At 41.4% G+C, this 22,251-nt stretch overlaps 1 protein-coding gene and 1 long non-coding RNA gene across 2 annotated transcripts in view; both read left to right on the top strand.

The window, feature by feature from the left end:
- Positions 1 to 22,251, top strand: part of LOC101738384 (uncharacterized) — a 199,715-nt gene that overhangs the window by 123,829 nt on the left and 53,635 nt on the right. The window contains exon 7 of the mRNA XM_021346668.3: positions 10,034 to 10,229. Within this exon, the coding sequence (XP_021202343.2) occupies positions 10,034 to 10,229 (196 nt within the window). The remainder of the gene's footprint in view (positions 1 to 10,033; positions 10,230 to 22,251) is intronic.
- On the top strand, positions 4,045 to 5,641 carry LOC134199659 (uncharacterized). Its single transcript, XR_009974235.1, has 2 exons — positions 4,045 to 4,411; positions 4,722 to 5,641. It is a non-coding gene; the product is annotated as an uncharacterized LOC134199659 (long non-coding RNA).

The raw sequence follows: 22,251 nt of genomic DNA, 5'->3' as shown, positions 1-22,251 counted from the left end.
CACCTTGAAAATTGAGGTCAAAATCTCTCAAAATCATGAAGGCATCGTGCCAAAAATACCCAGAATCGTGTACTAGTATAATTTGCAGCATTTTATGACGTTCATTTTAGCTTTTGTTGGTGTTTTCATCAGTCACAAACAATATAAATCAATCTTTGTATACTACTAATACTTTAGATACGTAATTACAGACATTACGACCCCGCTGGGCATTTAGGCTGCGAGTACACGTGTCCTTAGCTAAACAAAATTAGCAAAGCACTTTGACTTTCGCTTCGTCTGAAACTTTTGTCATTGTCTCGCGCCGAACGCGATAATCGACTTTCGATTGAGTCAGTTCATCGAATTGTCTTTCTAAACTACTATAGTGGAAAACCCTATTAATATTTTACATCACTATATTGTTTATTAGCATATTGTGTAATGTAGATTATATGTTTGCATCATGAAAGAATTCTAAATCAAACAAAGGCTTTCGTCGATTGTGCAAATGCGAATCCTTAATATGCTTGGACATAACATCCGTAATGAAAACTCATTGGAACGATTAATAGTTCAAGGAAGTAGACGGTCAACGATCTCGCGGCCGATCACCCACAAGGTGGACAGACTTGATGAAGTCATCTACTAAGTTGTCCTTTATTGAATGTACACGTACCGCCACAAATAGAGAGAGGTGGTGAATCCTCGCAAAAACCGCAACCAAGCAATAAGACATACATAACCACGACCATTCCGTCTGGAGTGTACGACGGAGAAGATGATTATATGTGCGATGTAGATTATGTAGGTACGGCAAGTATGCATCTATATTAAGTACACCGTACTGACTTGATATAATTGCAACTCCCAGAGTTGTTTTACTAAAATAATACTTAACGCACACCGACGATCTTTACGTGGTTTTGACGATTATATTTCGTATTTTTAATTAGGCATTTGTCCGTTTCTACTTTGTTATATAGAGAGGCTTGACTTGAGATTTATTTTAAGCGTAATTGAGCTACTAATAGAATTCCACATGACCGCGACTGCTCTGCCAAGAGCAACTGATTATGATGATGATGATGATGAATTGAGCTACTTTTTGCTTAGACACCTTAGCGAGCTCAGGGCTTATATGTCTTTAAGTTCGAAGTTAATTGTATAATGATTGTCCGACCCTTCAAGCGAGGACGCATTAAAAAAATTACCGTAAGTTTTTACATTAATGACTTTTATTTTGTTACTAACATGTAATTAAGAATTAAACCTACCACGTGCCTAAACTTCATTACTACCAACATTTGAAAGTCAAAACAACGATCTATTTTAAAATTCAAATTCGTTCTAATCGAATACAAATACCGAATTTCAAATAGGCCATATCAGTTGGAGACGCCGACCCAGTTCCTAAACAAAACGTTCAGCGATGCTGTATTGATTAAAGCCGTTTTTAAACAAAATTGAACTTTAATGTAATATCATTGCACTTATTAAAACTTCTAGTCACAAAGGAGCGTGTAAGGGCTATAATCAATATCAATATAAATATTGATTATAGCAATTAAATATTATATTATTTTATCTTGGGTCGCAAATAACATCCGAGGGTGGCTGCACGGGAGAGATATGCCAAAGATCCGGTATGGCTAAAAGTGCGATGGCCAATCTCGATAAGATCTGGAAAAATCGTAGCATTCGATATAAAACCAAAGTGCGCTTGGTGCGGACACTGATCTTTCCCATATTCCTTTACGGGGCGGAGACATGGTGCATGAAAATTCGGAATATCAAAAAGAGCAATGCCTTTGAAATGTGGTTGTGGCGGAGGATGCTACGAATACCGTGGACTACCATGAGAACAAACAGGTCCATTCTAAGGCAGCTAAACATACGAAAAAGGCTCTCTTCCATCTGCCGGGAACGTGTTATGAGCTTTTTCGGACACATCATGTGGTCTCCCAGACATGAATTAGAGAAGCTCATAGTGGCGGGTCGCATAGAGGGCAAGCGCGCCGTGGGCAGAACGCCAGCCAGATGGTCAGATCTAGCAAGAGAAGCATTTGGTGGTAGTCTGTACCATGCGGTCCATACCACCCATAATCGAACACGGGATGATCGCGGGGTCATTAAAAAACTTCATTACCTTCCACTCAGTCAGAGCCACAATGGCTTCATATAAAAGTGTGTGGTTAATGCCTTTAGCTTTACGACAGCGTATAAGTACAAGTATTTCACTAACAAATGGATTCTGTTAGAGAAAATAACGTGAGAATTGCTTAAACCGTGTGCAGTGAATAGTGAATTCAAAGTCTGTTTTGCTCCGTAATTAGAATCATTAAGATTATTGTGGTGCTCACGCATCTGCAAAACTGAGGATGTCGATCCTTGAAATAATTGTATCTGTATTTTGTTATTGGCATTATTAAATTCGTATTATTGTGTAAATATTTCGCGACCAATTAGAATCGAGCTGTGTGTGACGCTAGAAACCTGTGCGGTTGCTATTGGATATGAATATTGTTCCCTGACCCCACTATCCTATAAAACTGTACGATTGCTAATTCAGAATACACACGCCGAATTGTATCTGAAAAAATAAGCATTTTTTAATTTCACCGAAAAATAGTCCTCAAGTCCAAAAGAAAATAATAATTCAAGTATGACATATCTATTGCCGCTACAGTGGTATTAGTGTCGTTTAAATATATATATTTTTAATTTTATTTTTTCCTACCTATGCTGATAGCCTTGAAAGGCTATTTCAGCTTCGCCCTAGCGAGAGCAGTGCTTCGCAGAATCTACCACCGGATCGGAAACGCGACCCACTGAGAAGGTCCGCCGAGAAACTCAGTATGTCTGTGAGTTAATTCGCTCGTCGAGCCCTTCGGTGCAAGTGACGGGTTCGACGAAGACGGTGACCGGTGTCGTTTGAATATAATTGAAGATTCAACGTAATGCGTTTATGATGTGTAGCAACAGGTAAGCATTATGTTAACGATGCGCATGCAATTATTTCATTATACGTCAATTGCCCGACACGTATCTATATGTAAATACATGTACCGTCTTAGACAATAAACGATGTTTTCATTATATGTATCGCTACTCGCTGGGGTTCGGGATACATAAAACTTCCACTGAAGTACAAATTAAAGCTCTTTATAGAGCACTTTACAATTCGTAATTAACTTCTTCCACGTCGCTTCAGGTGATCCGTTCGCTGTTTCGCTTCGAGTAGATCCGTTTACTAACTGCCTTCGTGTCGTCTCTGCAACGTTTTTATATTCGATACGACAACTCGACAGTTATCGAGAACATTCTCGGTAAAGCCAGTCGTTTCGATGTGCTTTTGCGCACGATAGATGGCTTTACTCTTACCGGCATAATAGTATTAATCTTTTATTATATGAGGTCGCAATCGCGGAAACAATATTTATAGAAGTGATCCGAAATGACGGATTTCTGGCTCCCCTTCTATGTTTAGTCTTTAATATAATTTTTCAATTTTCGAATTCGTTTTTCACAAAACTTAATCGAATTACGTTTTAGAAATCTTTCTGTTGTATTTCTTCGCTTAACTGAGGATCCATCCCGATAAATGTGCAGTATTATCTTGGTCAAATGCATACTGGCAGTTCCTAGTAGCCCAATGTTTTTTTTGTGTCATTGATGAGTAGGATCTTGGTTAAGCATGCTCTTAGCGTTGGTCTCCCATAGCAAAACTAAATGCCCCACTCTAATTAAGTCACGTAAGCAAAATCTAACTAAGAGCCCTAAGTAGAACTCACAGCAGAAAATAACAAAACATCAAAGCGAAGTTTTAATAAGCCGATCCAGCTCACGTTCCGAGGAAATTTCTTACCAAGGAACTGTTCTCGTGGAGCAACACTACAATATTGCTGGAACATTTCATTTAAACTATAAAATTGTAGTGTGTAAATAAAGTTTAACTTCCAACGAAATATTGTGCTTACAGATATTATTATTACATTCTTACGTAAAAACTCAGTAAACAAATTTTCATAAATAAAATTAGAAAGTTTTGTACTCAAGTACATCTTAACACTTTCGCTGACAGTACGTCGTTAGACGGGAAATTAACATATTGCGGTATAACAGTACGTCGAAGGACGGGGTACTTACTTTTATGAGCATTGGCAGTACGTCGTCGGACGACAACTTCTAATAGAAGCAATATGAAAAATAGCATTCACTGTCATATTGTAAGCAATCTCACATTTCTTACTGTCGTAACATGATTGTTTTGTGGGTAGTTTAATATTGCTGTCTCAGTTGTTCACGCACACACGTAAATAGTTCGCATATAAGTACTACGTCCACCGGCGTGAGCGCACGCTAATTTCTCGATCAATCAGTGCGGCCACTGCCATTTTGTGAACAACCACGTGTTTACGTCACTCAAACAGTAAGTAAATTTTGCAAAAATGATATTTTGTGTGTTTATTTGTATTGAAACATCGTTATATTTATGTATTTATAAGATTTTGTGATGTTAGTATTTCCTTAGGTATTTTTATTTACCAAATAACAGACTTTCCTTGAAATACTTGGGTCAAAGTAGTATTATTATAGTGTCGGATTAGAATAAAATTCATGACCTTACGTGTAATTAGCCGTTGCTAATTTACTCCTCTAATGTGATAAAGCTTGTGCCCAGCTTGGAAATTTTATAGGTTGTTGATTGATTTACCAATTGAACAATTTGTTAATTTTAGATGTCAACAAAAAGTTCAAAGAAACGTCCAAAAATACGCTTGTTCGACGATTTTTCATCAAATTCGCCATCTGAAGCAGATTTAGATCCCTTCGAGGATAATGACGGTGAGTATGGTTCTGACACGAACTATGAACCACAAAATATAGAAGAAACTGGTGCATCCAGTTCATCAGAGGAAATATTTTCTATAAGACCTTGTCGAAAATACTCATTTCTGATGTGTAAAATGTGTTCCAAAGAATAAGAAGAGGGTCGAAACTAGCTACAGGTGCATTGGTTGTCCAGGACTTCCTCCATTATGTCCTGAATGTTTCCAGGATTATCACCAAATCCTTGAACAGCAAGAACAATAAATCGTAGTCTGACTCTTCAAAACCTTATTTTGCAGATTTATTTTCATTTTTTGAGACTCTATACGTTCCTATTTTTATAATTATTTACTAGGGTATGTTGACCAATTTTTTTGTTACTTTGGTACTTATATGTTTAATATTGTTTTCTTTTATTGAGTTAATTATTAGGGTTTTTTATTGTTTGTTAGTAGCGTTGCCGTAGTGTCGAAACTTTGTATATTATTTATTATGTACAAAGATTGTTATAGAAGATTTCCGATAGCGCATTAAAATATTATAATTTATAATAATTTAAGCGTTAAACATATGATATAATCATTTGAATGTTCCTAACTACAATATCAAATAATTTGTAATTATTGTGTAAGAAATGTGTATTTGAATAAGTTTCAGACTATATCTGTTTTTCATCGTACAGATATTGAAAAATACCATAACATAGCATTTGATGTTATAATAATTAATATTTTTTTTTGTTTTTTGTTGGGATATTTCGTTTATTTTATAAGTCACAAATTATTGTAGGAGGTTTAATATTTGAAAATATTTGATTATTTTACAAATATTATGTGTTTTATTATCTTTCCTCAGAAGATCCCAAGTATATAAGATATTTTTCGACGTAGTGTCTCACTTAGGCAGGCGAACATATGACCAACTTGAAACTACGTCGTGCAACGTCCACGTCTTTAAACGTAGTGCCAGCTTTAGGCACTCCAATATGTGGCCAATATGACACTACGTTGAGAAACGTTCACGTCTGTGAACGTAGTTTTGCTATAAAACAGGCAAGCATGTATTCAACACAAAACTACGTCGACAGACGTCCACGTCTGTAGACGTAGTGCCAGATTGAGGCGATCGAATATGTAGCCATTATGACACTACGTCGTAAAACGTTCACGTCTGTCAACGTAGTGTCACATTTAGATAAGCAAACATATATCCAATACGAGACTACGTCGGGAGACGTTCATCATTTTGTATAGAGAATTTCACTGCCTTTTTGTGATGTCAGGGTAAGTGCTCACTGTCAGCGAACGTGTTAAGAGGGGATTTAGATTATCGTAAATGTACCACTGTTTCTGTAAGATTTACAAAAATAGTAAGAATTAAACATTTGGTACAACTAATGACGTCCTACTATATAATACGTCTACCGGACTACAACAAAAACTTTACTATCGTTATGGTCGTTGTGAGGATAATTTGCAGTAGTAAATGAAAAAACTGAATTAAGCGCACGCAGTGATACCGCTTTTCTCTAAGCTCGTAGCATAATTGCATAGCCGTCAAAGCAAAGGCTCAGTACAGTGCCTCCCAGCTCTTACACTACAGAATCATAGGTGAATAAAATATCTGTGAAATACGTATAGACGTGGTGAATTTATATGGCTGCTTCGTAATCTCGTCTACACCGAAATCCGAAGCACAATCATAACGTAGGGTCTACGGCGTAGCTTCGTAACGCATTGTTGTGAGTCTCTGCGATGGAATCTTTTCAAAAAAATACTTATTTATAGAATTTAATTTAGAATTTACACACAGCCGACGGAATGGCGGATTGAATGAGAATGAGGTAGCGTATGTTTCAAAGATGCGTTAATAAATATAAGAAGGATTATAGAAGAAGCAGGATATGATCATTGAGAGTCGTCGAGTGTCACCTTGACGACCCGTCGATAGGACGTCCTAGGACTATCTCCGCGAGTCTCGTGTTGACTACGAAAAATACCCTACTCTGCCCGGGTTCTTACTCCGGGCGGATATGTGACGTCGAGTGAGAGAATCCAAGGGAAGTAGTTTAGTTGGTAGGGTCCTAAAACAACTTGGCAAGCGGTTTATTCCCAACATCTGCAGACCTTCGAGTCCCACATACCCCCCGACCCTTAAAAGCGGGCACGTCGTTGGAGGATCAGCCCCCTCTCCAAAAAAAATTAAGGATTTGGCAATGGCTTATAGAGAATCGCGCGTGGCATAAATATTTTTCGCCAACCTATGTGCCAGTAGCCTTATGGAACTAGCTTGAACCTGACTGGTGCACAAGCTCACGGGGCTCAGCCTGAAAGAATTTTCTAAGCCCTAAAAAGAGCAGTGGTTCACTGAATCTAACACTAGGATAGAATCGTGACTCACTGAGAAGATCCCAGAGAAACCAAATAGCGTTGTAACAGCTGTCATTTTCCCCTAATCAGATATCATGTCTCACAGTCTAAGACCAAAAACAAAATAGAGCTATCAACTCTACGCTCTACAACCAATAAATCAATCCGATTCCCATCCAACACTACAAAGGAGCCTTACAGATGCTTCACGAACTCCTTAAACAATAATTAATTCATCGCGCAACTCCACGCAGTCTTCGCGGAGCTTAAAGTTCCACCTCACGATATTATGTATGAGTTACAACTTTGATGATGTCGGACAAAGTTTTGGGACTCTCCACACCACAACGAGTCGGTCATTGCGTCGTGTTGTGTGTGAAACGCATTCAAGAATTTCATCCGAAACGTCCCAAAAGTTTCATATTACCCAGGAAGATTTTTGTTTGAAATCTCTTAAATGTCGTTTAAAAACAAAAAAAAACACGCTAACATAGTAGAATCAACAAAAAATTAAAAATCTTTTTTTTATTATCTTGCTGATGCTGGCCAGGGTATTGATACAATTGATACTTTTATTATTATTATTGTACACATGATTGATGGATATGACGGCCCACCCAGTGCTAAGTGGTTACCAGAGTCTATGGACATCACGAGGTGAGTACCGTCATCCGCCTTGAGACATAAGATCTAAGTCTCAATTGTACCGTTTAAAGGCTATCCACCATTTCAACCTGGAACGTCTGACTTCACGGCATCGAAATGCGGTGGTGGTACCCATGCTAACAATAACAACTAAGGTTGAGATAAATAAGGTAAACAGGCACAGTAAGGTTACTCAAGAACTAGCTAATGAAATTCAACTTTATAGATAACTTTCGTTGTCAGCTCAAATATTTATTTAATTCCTTTCATTAACGTTAACAGCCTATTTTAGTCTATTGTTGGACTTAGACCTACTAAGACAGGCAACGTGATCCAATCAGAGCCCTCGCCTCCATAGTCTGCCCGGTATTCTGCGTATATCACCTTGTTACTGAGCGTCCTAGATGACGTGGCGTGCAACCTCTTTGACAGGATATACAACCTACAACGACTAGGCATAGACTAAGACAGAGACTTGACAGGTAATTCGAAAAGAAATAAAAGAAAAAAATTGGGACGAGGGCGAACTTGACTGCCAGCAGTCAGTATTTTCAATGCCTTCCTAAAAGACGTACACGAACCAGACGACAAAAACCAAACCGACCGTCACTTGGGTCACCAGTTCGTGGTCTCCATTATAGAAATCGTCAACCTTGGGTTATCGTTTCTTCGACAGTTACGTCCGACCCATTGCCACTTCAGCTTGTTTATCTGTTGAGCTATGTCGGTAGCTTTGATTCTCCGGTGAATGACTTCGTTCCGTATACGATGCCTTAGAGAGACACTGAGCGTAGCTCGTTTTCACAATCCAACCAAAACAAAATACATTTTTTCGCAAAAATTTAATCCAACGTCCAATGACGAAAGTTTTATGAAATCCGTTGGTGCCTCTACTTCGACGTATATTTTCTCTGCTCTTTCACAATGCGGTATCGAAAACAAACGGGACGATCTGTCATCCGCTTTCATTGTTTACAGGCTTCCGTTCAAACGCGACTTATTGTCCCTTGTCTGGGCTAGTTTATACACCATACATTCCGCAACTAGGTCTTTACAGAACGCGTACTGTCATCTATCGAAAGAAACCTGAACCCTACATTTTTACAACAATCTACAGTTCTAAAGACGAGTACCATATCGATGTGCTTGAAATGTAAGCTTAACTTATGGGCGAGCCAATAGAATGAAGTTCTTTTTCTTCTTAATCATTCCACTCTTGACAGAGTGGTCGTGATCGTTAGGTAGCCTTAAAGAGGGCGGATCTGACGTATTTTATGATGATCCACCCTCTCGCTCTGTTCGAGGTCATCCTGCTCCTCTCGTTTAGAGACCTCCCACTGTACTCCTGATTTGGTTGGTCCACCGTAAAGAAGACGCGTGCTGTCGTGCCGTCGTGCCGTCCATCCAACTTCGAACGCCGAGGTGCTCCATGGACTGGTCATCTCGTGGTGAAGCATGTCCAAAGAAAGCCAACATCTGAGAATGTACTGTAGAAGACGCTACTTGATGACGAGTTGACGATTAATAACACAATATAAATATTTGATGCTCTATCTAGTATTGAGTGGCTATTAGAGTCCATATCACGAGTTTCGAGACTAACCTTGAAACATACAAAGGAGTTTTACATCTATATTATATGACCTATCTGTGTTAAATGGCTGTCCAATGCTTGGAACATGTGGTGGCGTTGTAGCCAAATAACAAACTGGTATATACCGTATGGACTCACAAAAATCCCTACCATCCGTAATTGAGATAATTTCTATGGGTTCCATTTTGATGACACTACAATTTGTTCAACGTTCGTTCATGAGCAAACAGTCCTTTATTATAAATCAGATACTGACAAACAAATAAAAATAAATAATCGGGCATAAAAAAAGATGTGTGGTGTCGTGGGACACCGGATAGGAACGAAGTTCCTTATTATAAAAATATTAATTTTAAGTTCTATACGAGGTATAAAGAAAATAAAACTGGAGGTTTCGCAACATGGTGATCGTGGTCAATGAATGATAAAAATATGTTATTTTTTGTACGTTATTAAGAAGTTAAGTCGTACACTGTGTGCATTACTAATAAAAATCTTACGTTATGGACGTTTTTTTCCGGTTAGGGTACCCCTCCACATCGTCCCATAAGGAACTTCGTTCCAAAAATGGAATGTTAGTTTTTCGAAAAATTAAGAATTACATTTGTTTCAGATCCTTACACGGCCTCCAAGATCCAATGTAACGAAACGATCCAGCTATCGCATTCGCATCCCCACGCCACAGTGTCGAGCCCCGGCTTCCCTCGTCCGTACCCTGACGACGTGGAGTGCATCACAGAGATCAGGACGCCTCCAGCTCACACTCTGCGCTTGCACTTCGAAGAACTCCTCACCGAACACGAGCCTCAGTAAGTTACCACTTAATCTTTTGATTAAATATCCTGAGACCCGACCAGACCACGCTCTGATCATCACTGAACATTTTTGCCATTGTAGGCACTGTCGAAAGGTCACCGATGCTCATAGACATCAGCTATGCAAGGAGCACATCGATCTTGCGTACTGCTGACTGGTCAGCCAAAATCTCGTTTGAAGAAGCGAATTGTGGTGGAAAGTATATGAAAGCTGTATGTTGCACATGGAAATTTACCAACATAGCGGTGCTAAATAGTATGGATGAACTCTACTCCGGTGGTAAGCGGTGCAATTTCTAAAAGGAGATACAATCTCGAGCCTCATCAATGTTTCTGAGCAAGAGCGACCGCTCAAAATGAAGTATGCCTAAGCGTCAGCCGTCGTCAGTCAAAAAACATTTGCCAATACTTTTTGAACGATTACCTACATTTCATTTTATCTCCAAAATTTCCCTAGAGTCCTTTACGTCAAATCAGAAATGGTTATAGAAATAAATGTTCGATATTTTTTTGATTCTGCTATTAATTGCTCTCAGATGCGTAATATACATGTACATTTTATCGCGGAATACTCAGAACTTCGCACATTACGAGTTCGTAACTGCCGTTTATGAAGTTTGTGGGCATCAGCAAAGCTAGGGACGCAACCAAGCCAGTCCACCAGAAAAAGTTTCTTCGAATATTTTAAATATCAATTTCATTTTGAATACACTTTTTTTTAATCTTGACTTCTTTCTATGTACCTACCCGAATCTTAGAAGATAGTTTTTAAATTTGCACACGTATCAAGAGCCAAATACAATAGAACAATACTTTTGTGTTAATATCATGACTAGAATCTCCAAGATGAAAAATAAATAGCTTACGTTTTATTTAGGCTTTGTAGTAAAAAAAATGTTTAATTCAAAACTATGTTTTTCACCTTCATTCTCCTTTGCAACTAATGTCGGGAAATATTCGATTAACTTAGATAATGTTAGTTAAACATTTAAGATATAAATTATGGGTTTGAGACACAGCTTTTGTTTTCGATTTTAAAAGAAACTGTACAAAACTTAAAGTGTGTGTGCGCTTGGCTTAGATTAGCTATCACAGCCAATTATATATTAATAGCGACCCGCCCTCGCTTCGGAAACTGTAATTTATTATTGATTTCTCCACTATTAAATGGATGTTATTATACATATAAACCTTCCTCTTCAATCACTCTATCTATTTAAAAAAACCACATCAAAATCCGTTGCGTAGTTTTAAAGATTTAAGCATACATAGGGATATAGGGACAGAGAAAGCGACTTTGTTTTATACTAGGTATAGGCCAAAGTATAGACGTCTAATCTTATACAGTTAACAAAGCACACTTTGGTAATACCGTTGTGTCTATGTCCAAACGAACTAAACTTAATTTCGCTTAGACGCATAACTGTTGCTCTAAACGAAATGAGGCTCTGACATCAAGCATCAAATTAAAAGATTAACTAAATAAAATGAAAATATCAAGCAAAATTCATACGAATTTCAACCCTATAATTTTTTTTTTTTTATTAAAGCATTTTATATACATTACCGTAGAATGCGAACTCATTCAGCGTATCGTAATATTTCTGTGTTTATATTTTATATTTTAATATAGCACCCGTGTTATTGCCAGATTAACATAATATCACACAAACCCCGAAAGATATAAAATTTAACGAAATCACAGACCTCAGAAAAAATATAGGTTTATTGCGCAGTAGTCGTGTCGTTAACGCTGGGCTAATGCACTTCAATGCTTTCTTATCTTTTAAACACAATGTTTAATATTGTTCCTGAAATATTTGTACTGTACTGTAAAAACTGAGACCTTAGAACTTAACCTCAAGGTAGGTAGCAGCATTTACGTTGCAGATGTCTATAAACACATTTGACGTGTTTTCAAAATGCTATTTTAGCGTATGCTAGCGCCAAGTTTTGACAACTGATTTTAAGCGAACGATAGCGAAGCGAAGCGAAGATACGTCGTAACTGAAGTTTGTTAGGGGTCATAATCATGGATGCCTTCAGTCACCTCAGACTTTGAGGTCAAACTTTCAATTGTTCTGACCAAAAAGTCAAAAGCCAGTGAAATAAAATAGGTGACATTTTGCCTTGAATGCTGCACCAGAATCTAATCATCATAGATAAACACTAATCGTAAATGATTGCTTTGTTCACAGAAAACAGAATAATAAATTCAAAACAAATTTCGACCTTATCTCCACTAGTAAAAGCGTTAGTTTACAATAAGCACAATACAAAATTCGCTTACATATCAAATGCAATACATATTCATAGTGCTTGTTTAGGTAATGGCGTAATCGATAAGAGCAAGCGATTTTAAAAATTTATTCCGCTTCAAATTACCTACGTAATAATGTTATAAATTTTATAATGTTCTGTATGGTTAATATTAATTAGTTTTGAGCGTAATTAGACTGACAAGCTTTGGAAGCCACGGAATGCTGGATTGTCCCATAAGCTATTTTTTATTACCTCAGATGAGAAGATCCCGTGATAAGTGGTTACTTAGAGCCCAAAGTCTCCATAAATAAATTCCCGTGGCCCTCCCCTTATATTAATCATATCAAAACACAGTTGCCTTAATGTTCAGAGCGCACGACCGCTTGGCTGAAGAAACCATTTTTTTTAATTGCTTAGATGGATGGACGACCTCGACCACAGTTCACGTGGTGTTAGGTGGTTACTGGAACCCATAGACATCTACAACGTAAATGTGCCACCCACCTTAAGATGTAAGTTATAAGGTCTCAAGTATAGTGACGTCAGTTAGTTATTTGGTCAAATATAGTTAGGATAATGATTAAAAAAACTGTTACTTATGTACGCTCTCGCTTGCAGTTCGTACCAACACAAACTACTTTAATGATAACACTCCCTAATTATACCGGGACCAATTATTCTGGTCGCCGTTGAATTTTGTAACTGACATCGCTTTTAATTTTCATTGTGGATACATTCCAAATAGCTTTGAAAGTTCAATGCAAAACTTGTTCTAAGCTCTAAGTATCTATGCTTTCACTACGACATTTTGTTCGATAAAAAATTGTTTGTTCAATGGCAATAAAAAAAAAAAAAAAGTGTGTGTGTCCGCTCCGACGCACGACTGGAGTTTACTGGATATAAAAAATTAAACGAAACAATACGAGAAATAGTTCTATATTACGACAACACGATACACTACAGATTATTAACAAATTAACGAGACACAAAACAAACGACTAACAAATATATGAAAATACAATAATGAGAGAAACGCGCGATCAGTACGAGGCTTTGTGGCGGACTGCCGGCGCAGCAGCCCGGCGTCACCTGCGATAACGCATTTCGTGTGACATGCGCAATCAGGCGCATAACGCATTTCGTGTGACATGCTAGTACAATTTTGGTCCCCATAATTTTCATACCCCGGGCCTATATATGTAAATCGATTCTAAAGGAGTAAACTCCAAAAACATCAAAGATAAAAATCACTGTCACTGCCATCGCCTATCGGCGCCATCTTTTTTTTGTTGCTAAGATGGGTGGACGTACTTACACAGCCCACCTGCAGCCCATAGACATCTGCAACCAATGCCGCCACCAACCTTGAGTTATGATGTTCCAAGGTATTAGTATAGTTACAACGGCTACCCCACCCTTTAAACCGCAACGCATTACCGCAGTATCTGCCAGCGCGGACTCACGAGAGGTCGTACCACCAGTAAACCTAGCGACACTAAGAGTAACGCCCTCTATCGCTGAATAGTCGAATGAATATCGAAGGATCTAGTAGCACCTAGAACGCTCGAGAGTACAGCGCCATCTATTGTCAGATAGCGGAAATACAGTAATCGGAACTACTCGAAGCGAAACAGCGAACAGATCACCTGAAGCGAAGAGCAAGAAGTGAATTGAGAATTTTAAAGTGTTTGTGAAATGTTTTAAGTGTTCTAAGTGCAAATACAGTGTTAATATAGGTAATACACATAAATTACTTATAGATAAGCAACTCAAGCACTCAACAAAAATGTTTACGGGCGTCGGCCACTAGAAGGCTTCGCTTCGGTTAGTTTCTCATTACTCCTGTATATATTAACAGTAACATATTACCTATACTATATTTTATTTTTAATGAAGGATTTTGTAAATTTTGAAACCGCAAATTGATAAAACTTAATCAATTTGTCTTTAACAAATGATTTTTAATTTTTTTAATTTTCTGTGTTTAGTTATATAATAATTAAATGCCTCAACTTTAACGACATAGAATTTTAGGGACATTCGCTACAAGATGTCGCTAGTTTCCATACAAAAAATATTTGTCCGGAGGTATTGCAGTTTCAGAGCCCTGACATTCGTTGTCTGACTTAGGAAGAGTGAAGACGTCTCGGAACTGTCATTGTTTCGTGCCGTGCAGTCTCTTTGCACGACTACCCATCATACGTCCACTACGTCAAAAAATAATTAAGATATCGGCCCGTTACGCGACATATACCTACATATTCACTACTACACATCGGCTCTAACGCGCCTTATGCTATCATTATAACAAAAAGGCAGTTAGTCAATATTTGTAAATAAAAAAAACAAAATGTGTGCAATTCACACGTGGTAGAAGTGAAACTTTCCAAAATTAAAATACAATTATCCTAAACGTCTTAAGTATATGTAAAATTTTGTCATTAGTAAATAATTGTAAGGTAGCGCCCTCTGTGAATTGATATTTTAATTTCACGTATAATCCTAAATTAAAATTCACGACAAGAGCTTTCATACACACGTTAGTATTAAAAAATCTCACAGATGGCGCTGTATTAAATAGTATGTATATTTCTGTCTCATTCTTTGCTGGCTTCATCCTACACATTTTTGTATTTGTGTCTCTTACCTGTCGTTTTTTCCGTTGCATCCGGTTTGAAATCACAACGATTCTAAAGAAGTTTTCACTTCAAAAAACATACTATTATATAATTTAAATCATTTAGAGAATCGCGACGCAATTCAAGAAATGAGTTTTTGTGTAAATCTGTTTTTGATGGCGCCTTCGTCTCGTTGCTACCTTATCAGTTCTCGGTGTTTATCACCTTCAAACTCAAGTGCTAGGTGTTGCCACTTCTTGATAATGCTTATGACAACTCAACAGCTTTGTAAGAGAGTGATTTATAACAACAATTATGATAAAAATTTGTCCTGACAATGAAAGTATAACCTACCTACCTCTATAACTTACCTATAAGCAACTCTCCTAAAGGTTTGCAGTGACATTGTCGCCTGATTACCACAAGCGAACGTATTGTTCTTGTACGAATCTCTATAATATTATAATCTCGAAATTAGTTGGAGATGACAAAGCGAATGTCTTCCACCTACCGAATGATTCACTCGGCAAACCGACGGTTCGAATACCGTTATCCGGAACTTGCACACATTCGAAATTATCTGGCTATTCCATGATAGATAAAGCGAACTAATAAATAGATTGACTATCGAAAAATTTGTACAAATAAAGTTTCTTAACTTTCGCTTCACCCGTCTTCGTTGAGCGTACAATGGAAAAAATCCTTTCAGGATACTCTGGGTTTCAGACAGACGACGCTAACAGATATCACAGAATACTTTTTCACATGTTTGTATAAGTAATGCATGTATTTTTTTTAATATGTATATGTCGGGTTAGCCACAATTATTGACACAATCGTGAGACATCATAGGGACGAATAGGGTGATTGAGCTAAGAGAAATATTGAGTACACTAATCACATTTGTTGTCTTAGACCAATTTAGAAATCTTCTCTTGACGTTAGCAAACGAAAACGAATGACAGTTCTTAGGACGGAGCACCGCTCTTCAAGAAGGCTGGTTGGTAAATGTGATGGCGTCTACGCGCCTCCATCGGCTAGGCTCTGTCGTAGCACGAAGTTAGCCGAGTTCTGACGATACCGCAATCGTGCTGCCATATCTCGAGAATCATGCTGCGTTTCATTTAGCTACCAAACTAATGACCGTCTCTGACATAATATATATGTACGTTGTACATGCCTTATTCGGTTCATCTACTTTGGACGGCATCAGTATAGCCAAATCATTTTTGCCTTTTCGTATTGTATTTTTATTTATCCGTAAAATCTAAACTTTTTCTGTGAAAGGCAATAAATGATCTATCACATATAATACATAACTATCAAGCAAGTATTCATTTTTGTCTATTACTAGATACACTCGTATAAGATGGATTGGATGCTTTGTGAACCGATCCCAATATTTCTGAACGCGTAACATGTAACAAAGAGAAGCTATCTGTCGTATTTGTGAAGTTCGTGGCCTGTTACCCATAACAGGCCACGAACTTCACAAATACGTTTGAGATGTCTCACAGAATACGTTTTTTCACAATATAAATACATATGTACATATTTCGTATTTTGTAAACTATGTATAATTTTAATTGTATAATTTCAGTAAATCCCTTTAAGTATTACCTACCTATAATACCTCGAAAAAAGTCCAAAAGTATCAATTTTTTTTATAGAAAATAAATAATTTTAAACGTTGAGCCCAGTTATCAATAGAAGCACGCACTCTTTCCATGGGAAAAATTTTCACTGCCAATCGTACGGATTGTTTTAGGGACTCCAAATTATCATGGTGTTTAGAGCAAGCCGTACTCTCTAAAACTGACCATATATCATAATCCAGCGGATTAAGATCGGGACTAAACGACGGCCAGTCTTCAGCTCTGATGAAGTCCGAAACGTTCGTTTCCAACCAAGACTGCGTAGACCGAGCTTTATGACCTGACGCCGAGTCTTGCTGGAAGGACCATTCTTGATTATTGAACATGGTGTTGTTAAGGGGCTTCACTACCTTCTCAATGGTATCTTGATACACTTGTGCCGATGTTTTGATACCTTTTTCACAAAAGTATGGCTCCGTCACTCCTTCATAGCTAATACCCCACCAAACCATCACTGAAGTCATTCCGATAGAGGCACCCGTCACGCGCGGACGTGCTCATCGACCACTCGATCGCCCGGCCTTTGTTCGCCCGGCTTTTGTTAGCCCGGCCATTGTTCGCGCGGCCTGTGTTCGTGGTACATCTGCCGACTAAGTGCTCTTCCTGGAAGTTTTTATTTGTTTTATTTCCTTTTGTTATTTCTGTGTTCGTGATACATCTGCCGACAAACTGTCTTCCTGGAAGTGTTTAATTGTTTTGTTTCTTTTTGTTATTTCCGTTTTGTTGTGATTTTTCTTTGTCCTGCAGTAATCGTGCCGCATCGCCACCTGTGTTCAATAGAACCGCTCAGGTCCGAGAAGTTGGGGCCTCGCCGCAAGGCGAGTGTTTTCTAAGACCCAGGGTAGCCCCACCTGGGCACGTAGACATCATGGACGCTGTATTTGCGGAATTTCTCCGGCTTCGCTACCCAAAGCTCACTTCCGAGTTTCAGGCCTTCAAGGCCGATCACACTGCGAGCCCTCTCGTGGACTCCACCGAGCTCGCTGCTCCTGCGTCGCCTGTACCTGCGTGCAAAGCTTCTGCATCGAGCACCGCAGCCTCCGTCGTGCCTGCCGTTCCCGCGTCCCCTATACTGGCGAGTAAAACTGCTGCGTCGTCCGCCGTGGTCACCGTTCCAGCAGCGCGATCATCCGCGGCCTCCGTCGCGCCGTCCAAAACACCTACTCGTAGGTCACCTGCGCCCGCCTCCTCGTCCTCCGACTCTGACTCGGAGATGGAGGTCGACCTCGCTCCCGCCTCATCGACGGATGGATTCACCCTGGTGCAAAAGGGTAAGAAGCGTGCCGCGGAGTCTCGAGCTCCCGCGGCCGCTAAAATTAGCAAAGCCGCGAACGCGTCGCGCCCCCGCCCTCAGACTCCCGTTGCGCCTCCAGCCCGTGCCACTCCGTCGCCGCGTCCGGTGGCACAAAATAAAGCCCAGACCCCTCCCCCGGTAATCCTTCAAGAGAAGGCAGCTTGGGAACGAGTTTCCCTGGCCCTTAAGGCCAAAAATATCAATTTTACGAATGCCCGTAACCTCGCGAACGGCATTCAAATTAAGGTTCGAACATCCGACGACCATAGGGCCCTCTCTTCTTACCTCCGTAAGGAGCGTATAAGTTTCCACACATATACGCTCCAGGAGGAGCGCGAACTCCGTGCCGTTATACGTGGCATCCCTAAAGAGTTGGATGCCGAGCTCGTCAAGGCCGACCTTCTCGAACAAGGCCTACCGGTTAACTCCGTACACCGCATGCACACAGGCCGCGGAAGGGAGCCATATAATATGGTTCTCGTCGCCCTCCAGCCTACCCCCGAGGGTAAGCAAATATTCAACATCCGAACGGTCTGTAGCCTTTCCGGAATCGCAGTCGAAACCCCACACAAGAAAGGCACACCTAGCCAGTGCCATAACTGCCAATTATACGGGCATTCTTCCCGTAACTGTCACGCGCGCCCCCGATGCGTCAAGTGCTTAGGCGATCACGCCACGGCCCTATGCACTCGCGATCAAAAAACCGCGACAGAACCGCCTAGCTGCGTCCTGTGTCGAACACAGGGTCACCCCGCAAATTACCGCGGATGCCCCCGAGCCCCGAAAATAAATCGCCGCGTCGCCCGCCAAAACCGCCTCCGAGCTTCCGGCCCAGACATCAAAGCCTCGGCACCCTCTGTGTCGCAGGCTAAGCCAGCGTTCGTTCCGGCGCCGGTGCCCAGTGTCTCGGCCTGGGCGAAACCGCTGCCGTACATGAACACGGCTACAACTCCCTCCTCCGCGATTCGTCCCGCCCCCGCGACTCGTCCCTCTCCCGCGACTTGCCCTCCGACCGCGTCCGACAATCTCGCTTTAGCGATCGACTTCTTTCAGTCGATCAACTTTGAGCGCGTTAACGCTTTGGGCGACGCCATTCGCTCTGCCTCAACTGCACAACACTTTATCGCCGTTGTGCAAGAATACGCCGACGTATACGCGTCATTAAATACGTACGTCCTCCCCTCACTCCGCCGGTAATCAATGGCGTATATAAGTAGAATAAAGCCCCTATCCGTAACGATAGGATTTTTTAACGCTTACGGTCTCGCAAATCAGCGTGATCAGGTTTCTGACTTTTTGCGTGACCATCAAATTGATATCTTTTTAGTGCAGGAGACCCTACTTAAGCCCGCGCGCCGTGACCCTAAAATCGCGAACTATAACATGGTCAGGAACGACAGGCTCTCTGCTCGTGGTGGTGGTACCGTCATTTACTATAGAAGAGCCCTGCATTGCGTCCCACTCGACCCCCCCGCGCTTTCTAACATCGAAGCATCAGTATGCCAAATCTCACTGACTGGACACGCGCCGATCGTTATCGCGTCCGTTTATCTTCCACCGGATAAGATCGTTCTAAGCAGTGATATCGAGGCGCTGCTCGGCATGGGGAGCTCTGTCATTCTGGCGGGCGACCTAAATTGTAAACACATTAGGTGGAACTCACACACCACAACCCCGAATGGCAGGCGGCTTGACGCGTTAGTCGATAATCTCGCCTTCGATATCGTCGCTCCGCTAATCCCGACTCACTACCCGCTAAATATCGCGCATCGCCCGGATATACTCGACATAGCGTTATTAAAAAACGTAACTCTGCGCTTACACTCGATCGAAGTAGTTTCAGAGTTAGATTCAGACCACCGTCCCGTCGTTATGAAGCTCGGTCGCGCTCCCGATTCCGTTCCCGTCACGAGGACTGTGGTGGATTGGCACACGCTGGGCATCAGCCTGGCTGAATCTGATCCACCATCGCTACCGTTTAGCCCGGACTCTACCCCGTCTCCTCAGGATACCGCTGAAGCCATAGACATCTTAACGTCACACATCACCTCGACATTAGATAGGTCATCGAAACAAGTTGTAGCGGAGGACTTCCTTCACCGCTTCAAATTATCCGACGATATTAGGGAACTCCTTAGAGCTAAGAACGCCTCGATACGCGCCTACGACAGGTATCCTACCGCGGAAAATCGTATTCGAATGCGTGCCCTACAACGCGACGTAAAGTCTCGCATCGCCGAAGTCCGAGATGCCAGATGGTCTGATTTCTTAGAAGGACTCGCGCCCTCCCAAAGGTCTTACTACCGCTTAGCTCGTACTCTCAAATCGGATACGGTAGTAACTATGCCCCCCCTCGTAGGCCCCTCAGGCCGACTCACGGCGTTCGATGATGACGAAAAAGCAGAGCTGCTGGCCGATACATTGCAAACCCAGTGCACGCCCAGCACTCAATCCGTGGACCCTGTGCATGTAGAATTAGTAGACAGTGAGGTAGAACGCAGAGCCTCCTTGCCACCCTCTGATGTGTTACCACCCGTCACCCCGATGGAAGTTAAAGACTTGATCAAAGACCTACGTCCTCGCAAGGCTCCCGGTTCCGACGGTATATCCAACCGCGTTATTAAACTTCTACCCGTCCAACTCATCGTGATGTTGGCATCTATTTTCAATGCCGCTATGGCGAACTGTATCTTTCCCGCGGTGTGGAAAGAAGCGGACGTTATCGGCATACATAAACCCGGTAAACCAAAAAATCATCCGACGAGCTACCGCCCGATTAGCCTCCTCATGTCTCTAGGCAAACTGTATGAGCGTCTGCTCTACAAACGCCTCAGAGACTTCGTCTCATCCAAGGGCATTCTCATCGATGAACAATTCGGATTCCGTACAAATCACTCATGCGTTCAACAGGTGCACCGCCTCACGGAGCACATTCTTGTGGGGCTTAATCGACCAAAACCGTTATACACGGGAGCTCTCTTCTTCGACGTCGCAAAAGCGTTCGACAAAGTCTGGCACAACGGTTTGATTTTCAAACTATTCAACATGGGTGTGCCGGATAGTCTCGTGCTCATCATACGGGACTTCTTGTCGAACCGCTCTTTTCGATATCGAGTCGAGGGAACCCGCTCCTCCCCACGACCTCTCACAGCTGGAGTCCCGCAAGGCTCTGTCCTCTCACCCCTCCTATTTAGCTTATTCGTTAACGATATTCCCCGGTCGCCGCCGACCCATTTAGCTTTATTCGCCGACGACACGACTGTTTACTATTCCAGTAGAAACAAGTCCCTAATCGCGAAGAAGCTTCAGAGCGCAGCCCTAGCCCTAGGACAGTGGTTCCGAAAATGGCGCATAGACATCAACCCAGCGAAAAGTACTGCGGTGCTCTTTCAGAGGGGAAGCTCCACACGGATTTCCTCCCGTATTAGGAGGAGGAATCTCACACCCCCGATTACTCTCTTTAGTCAATCCATACCCTGGGCCAGGAAGGTCAAGTACCTGGGCGTTACCCTGGATGCATCGATGACATTCCGCCCGCATATAAAATCAGTCCGTGACCGTGCCGCGTTTATTCTCGGTAGACTCTACCCCATGATCTGTAAGCGGAGTAAAATGTCCCTTCGTAACAAGGTGACCCTTTACAAAACTTGCATAAGGCCCGTCATGACTTACGCGAGTGTGGTGTTCGCTCACGCGGCCCGCACACACATAGACACCCTTCAATCTCTACAATCCCGCTTTTGCAGGTTAGCCGTCGGAGCTCCGTGGTTCGTGAGGAACGTTGACCTACACGACGACCTGGGCCTCGAATCTATACAGAAATACATGAAGTCAGCGTCGGAACGGTACTTCGATAAGGCTATGCGTCATGATAATCGCCTTATCGTAGCCGCCGCTGACTACTCCCCGAATCCTGATCATGCAGGAGCCAGTCACCGTCGACGCCCTAGACACGTCCTTACGGATCCATCAGATCCAATAACCTTCGCACTAGACGCCTTCAGCTCTAGGAGCAGGCTTAGGGACCTCGGTAACCGTACTCGTCGAACTCGACAAAGAGTTCGCCGTGCAACCTAACCCATGAATCAGCTCGCTGAGTTTCTCGCCGGATCTTCTCAGCGGGTCGCGATTCCGATCCGGTAGTAGATTCATTCGCGAAGCAGCTGCTCTTGAGCTGTTAGGTCTCC

This window comes from Bombyx mori, chromosome 11 (assembly GCF_030269925.1).
Source record: "Bombyx mori chromosome 11, ASM3026992v2".
In the NCBI taxonomy this organism is placed as follows: Eukaryota; Metazoa; Arthropoda; class Insecta; order Lepidoptera; family Bombycidae; genus Bombyx; species Bombyx mori.
Note: the sequence above shows the minus strand (reverse complement) of the source record. Positions and strands in the feature narration are given on the sequence as shown.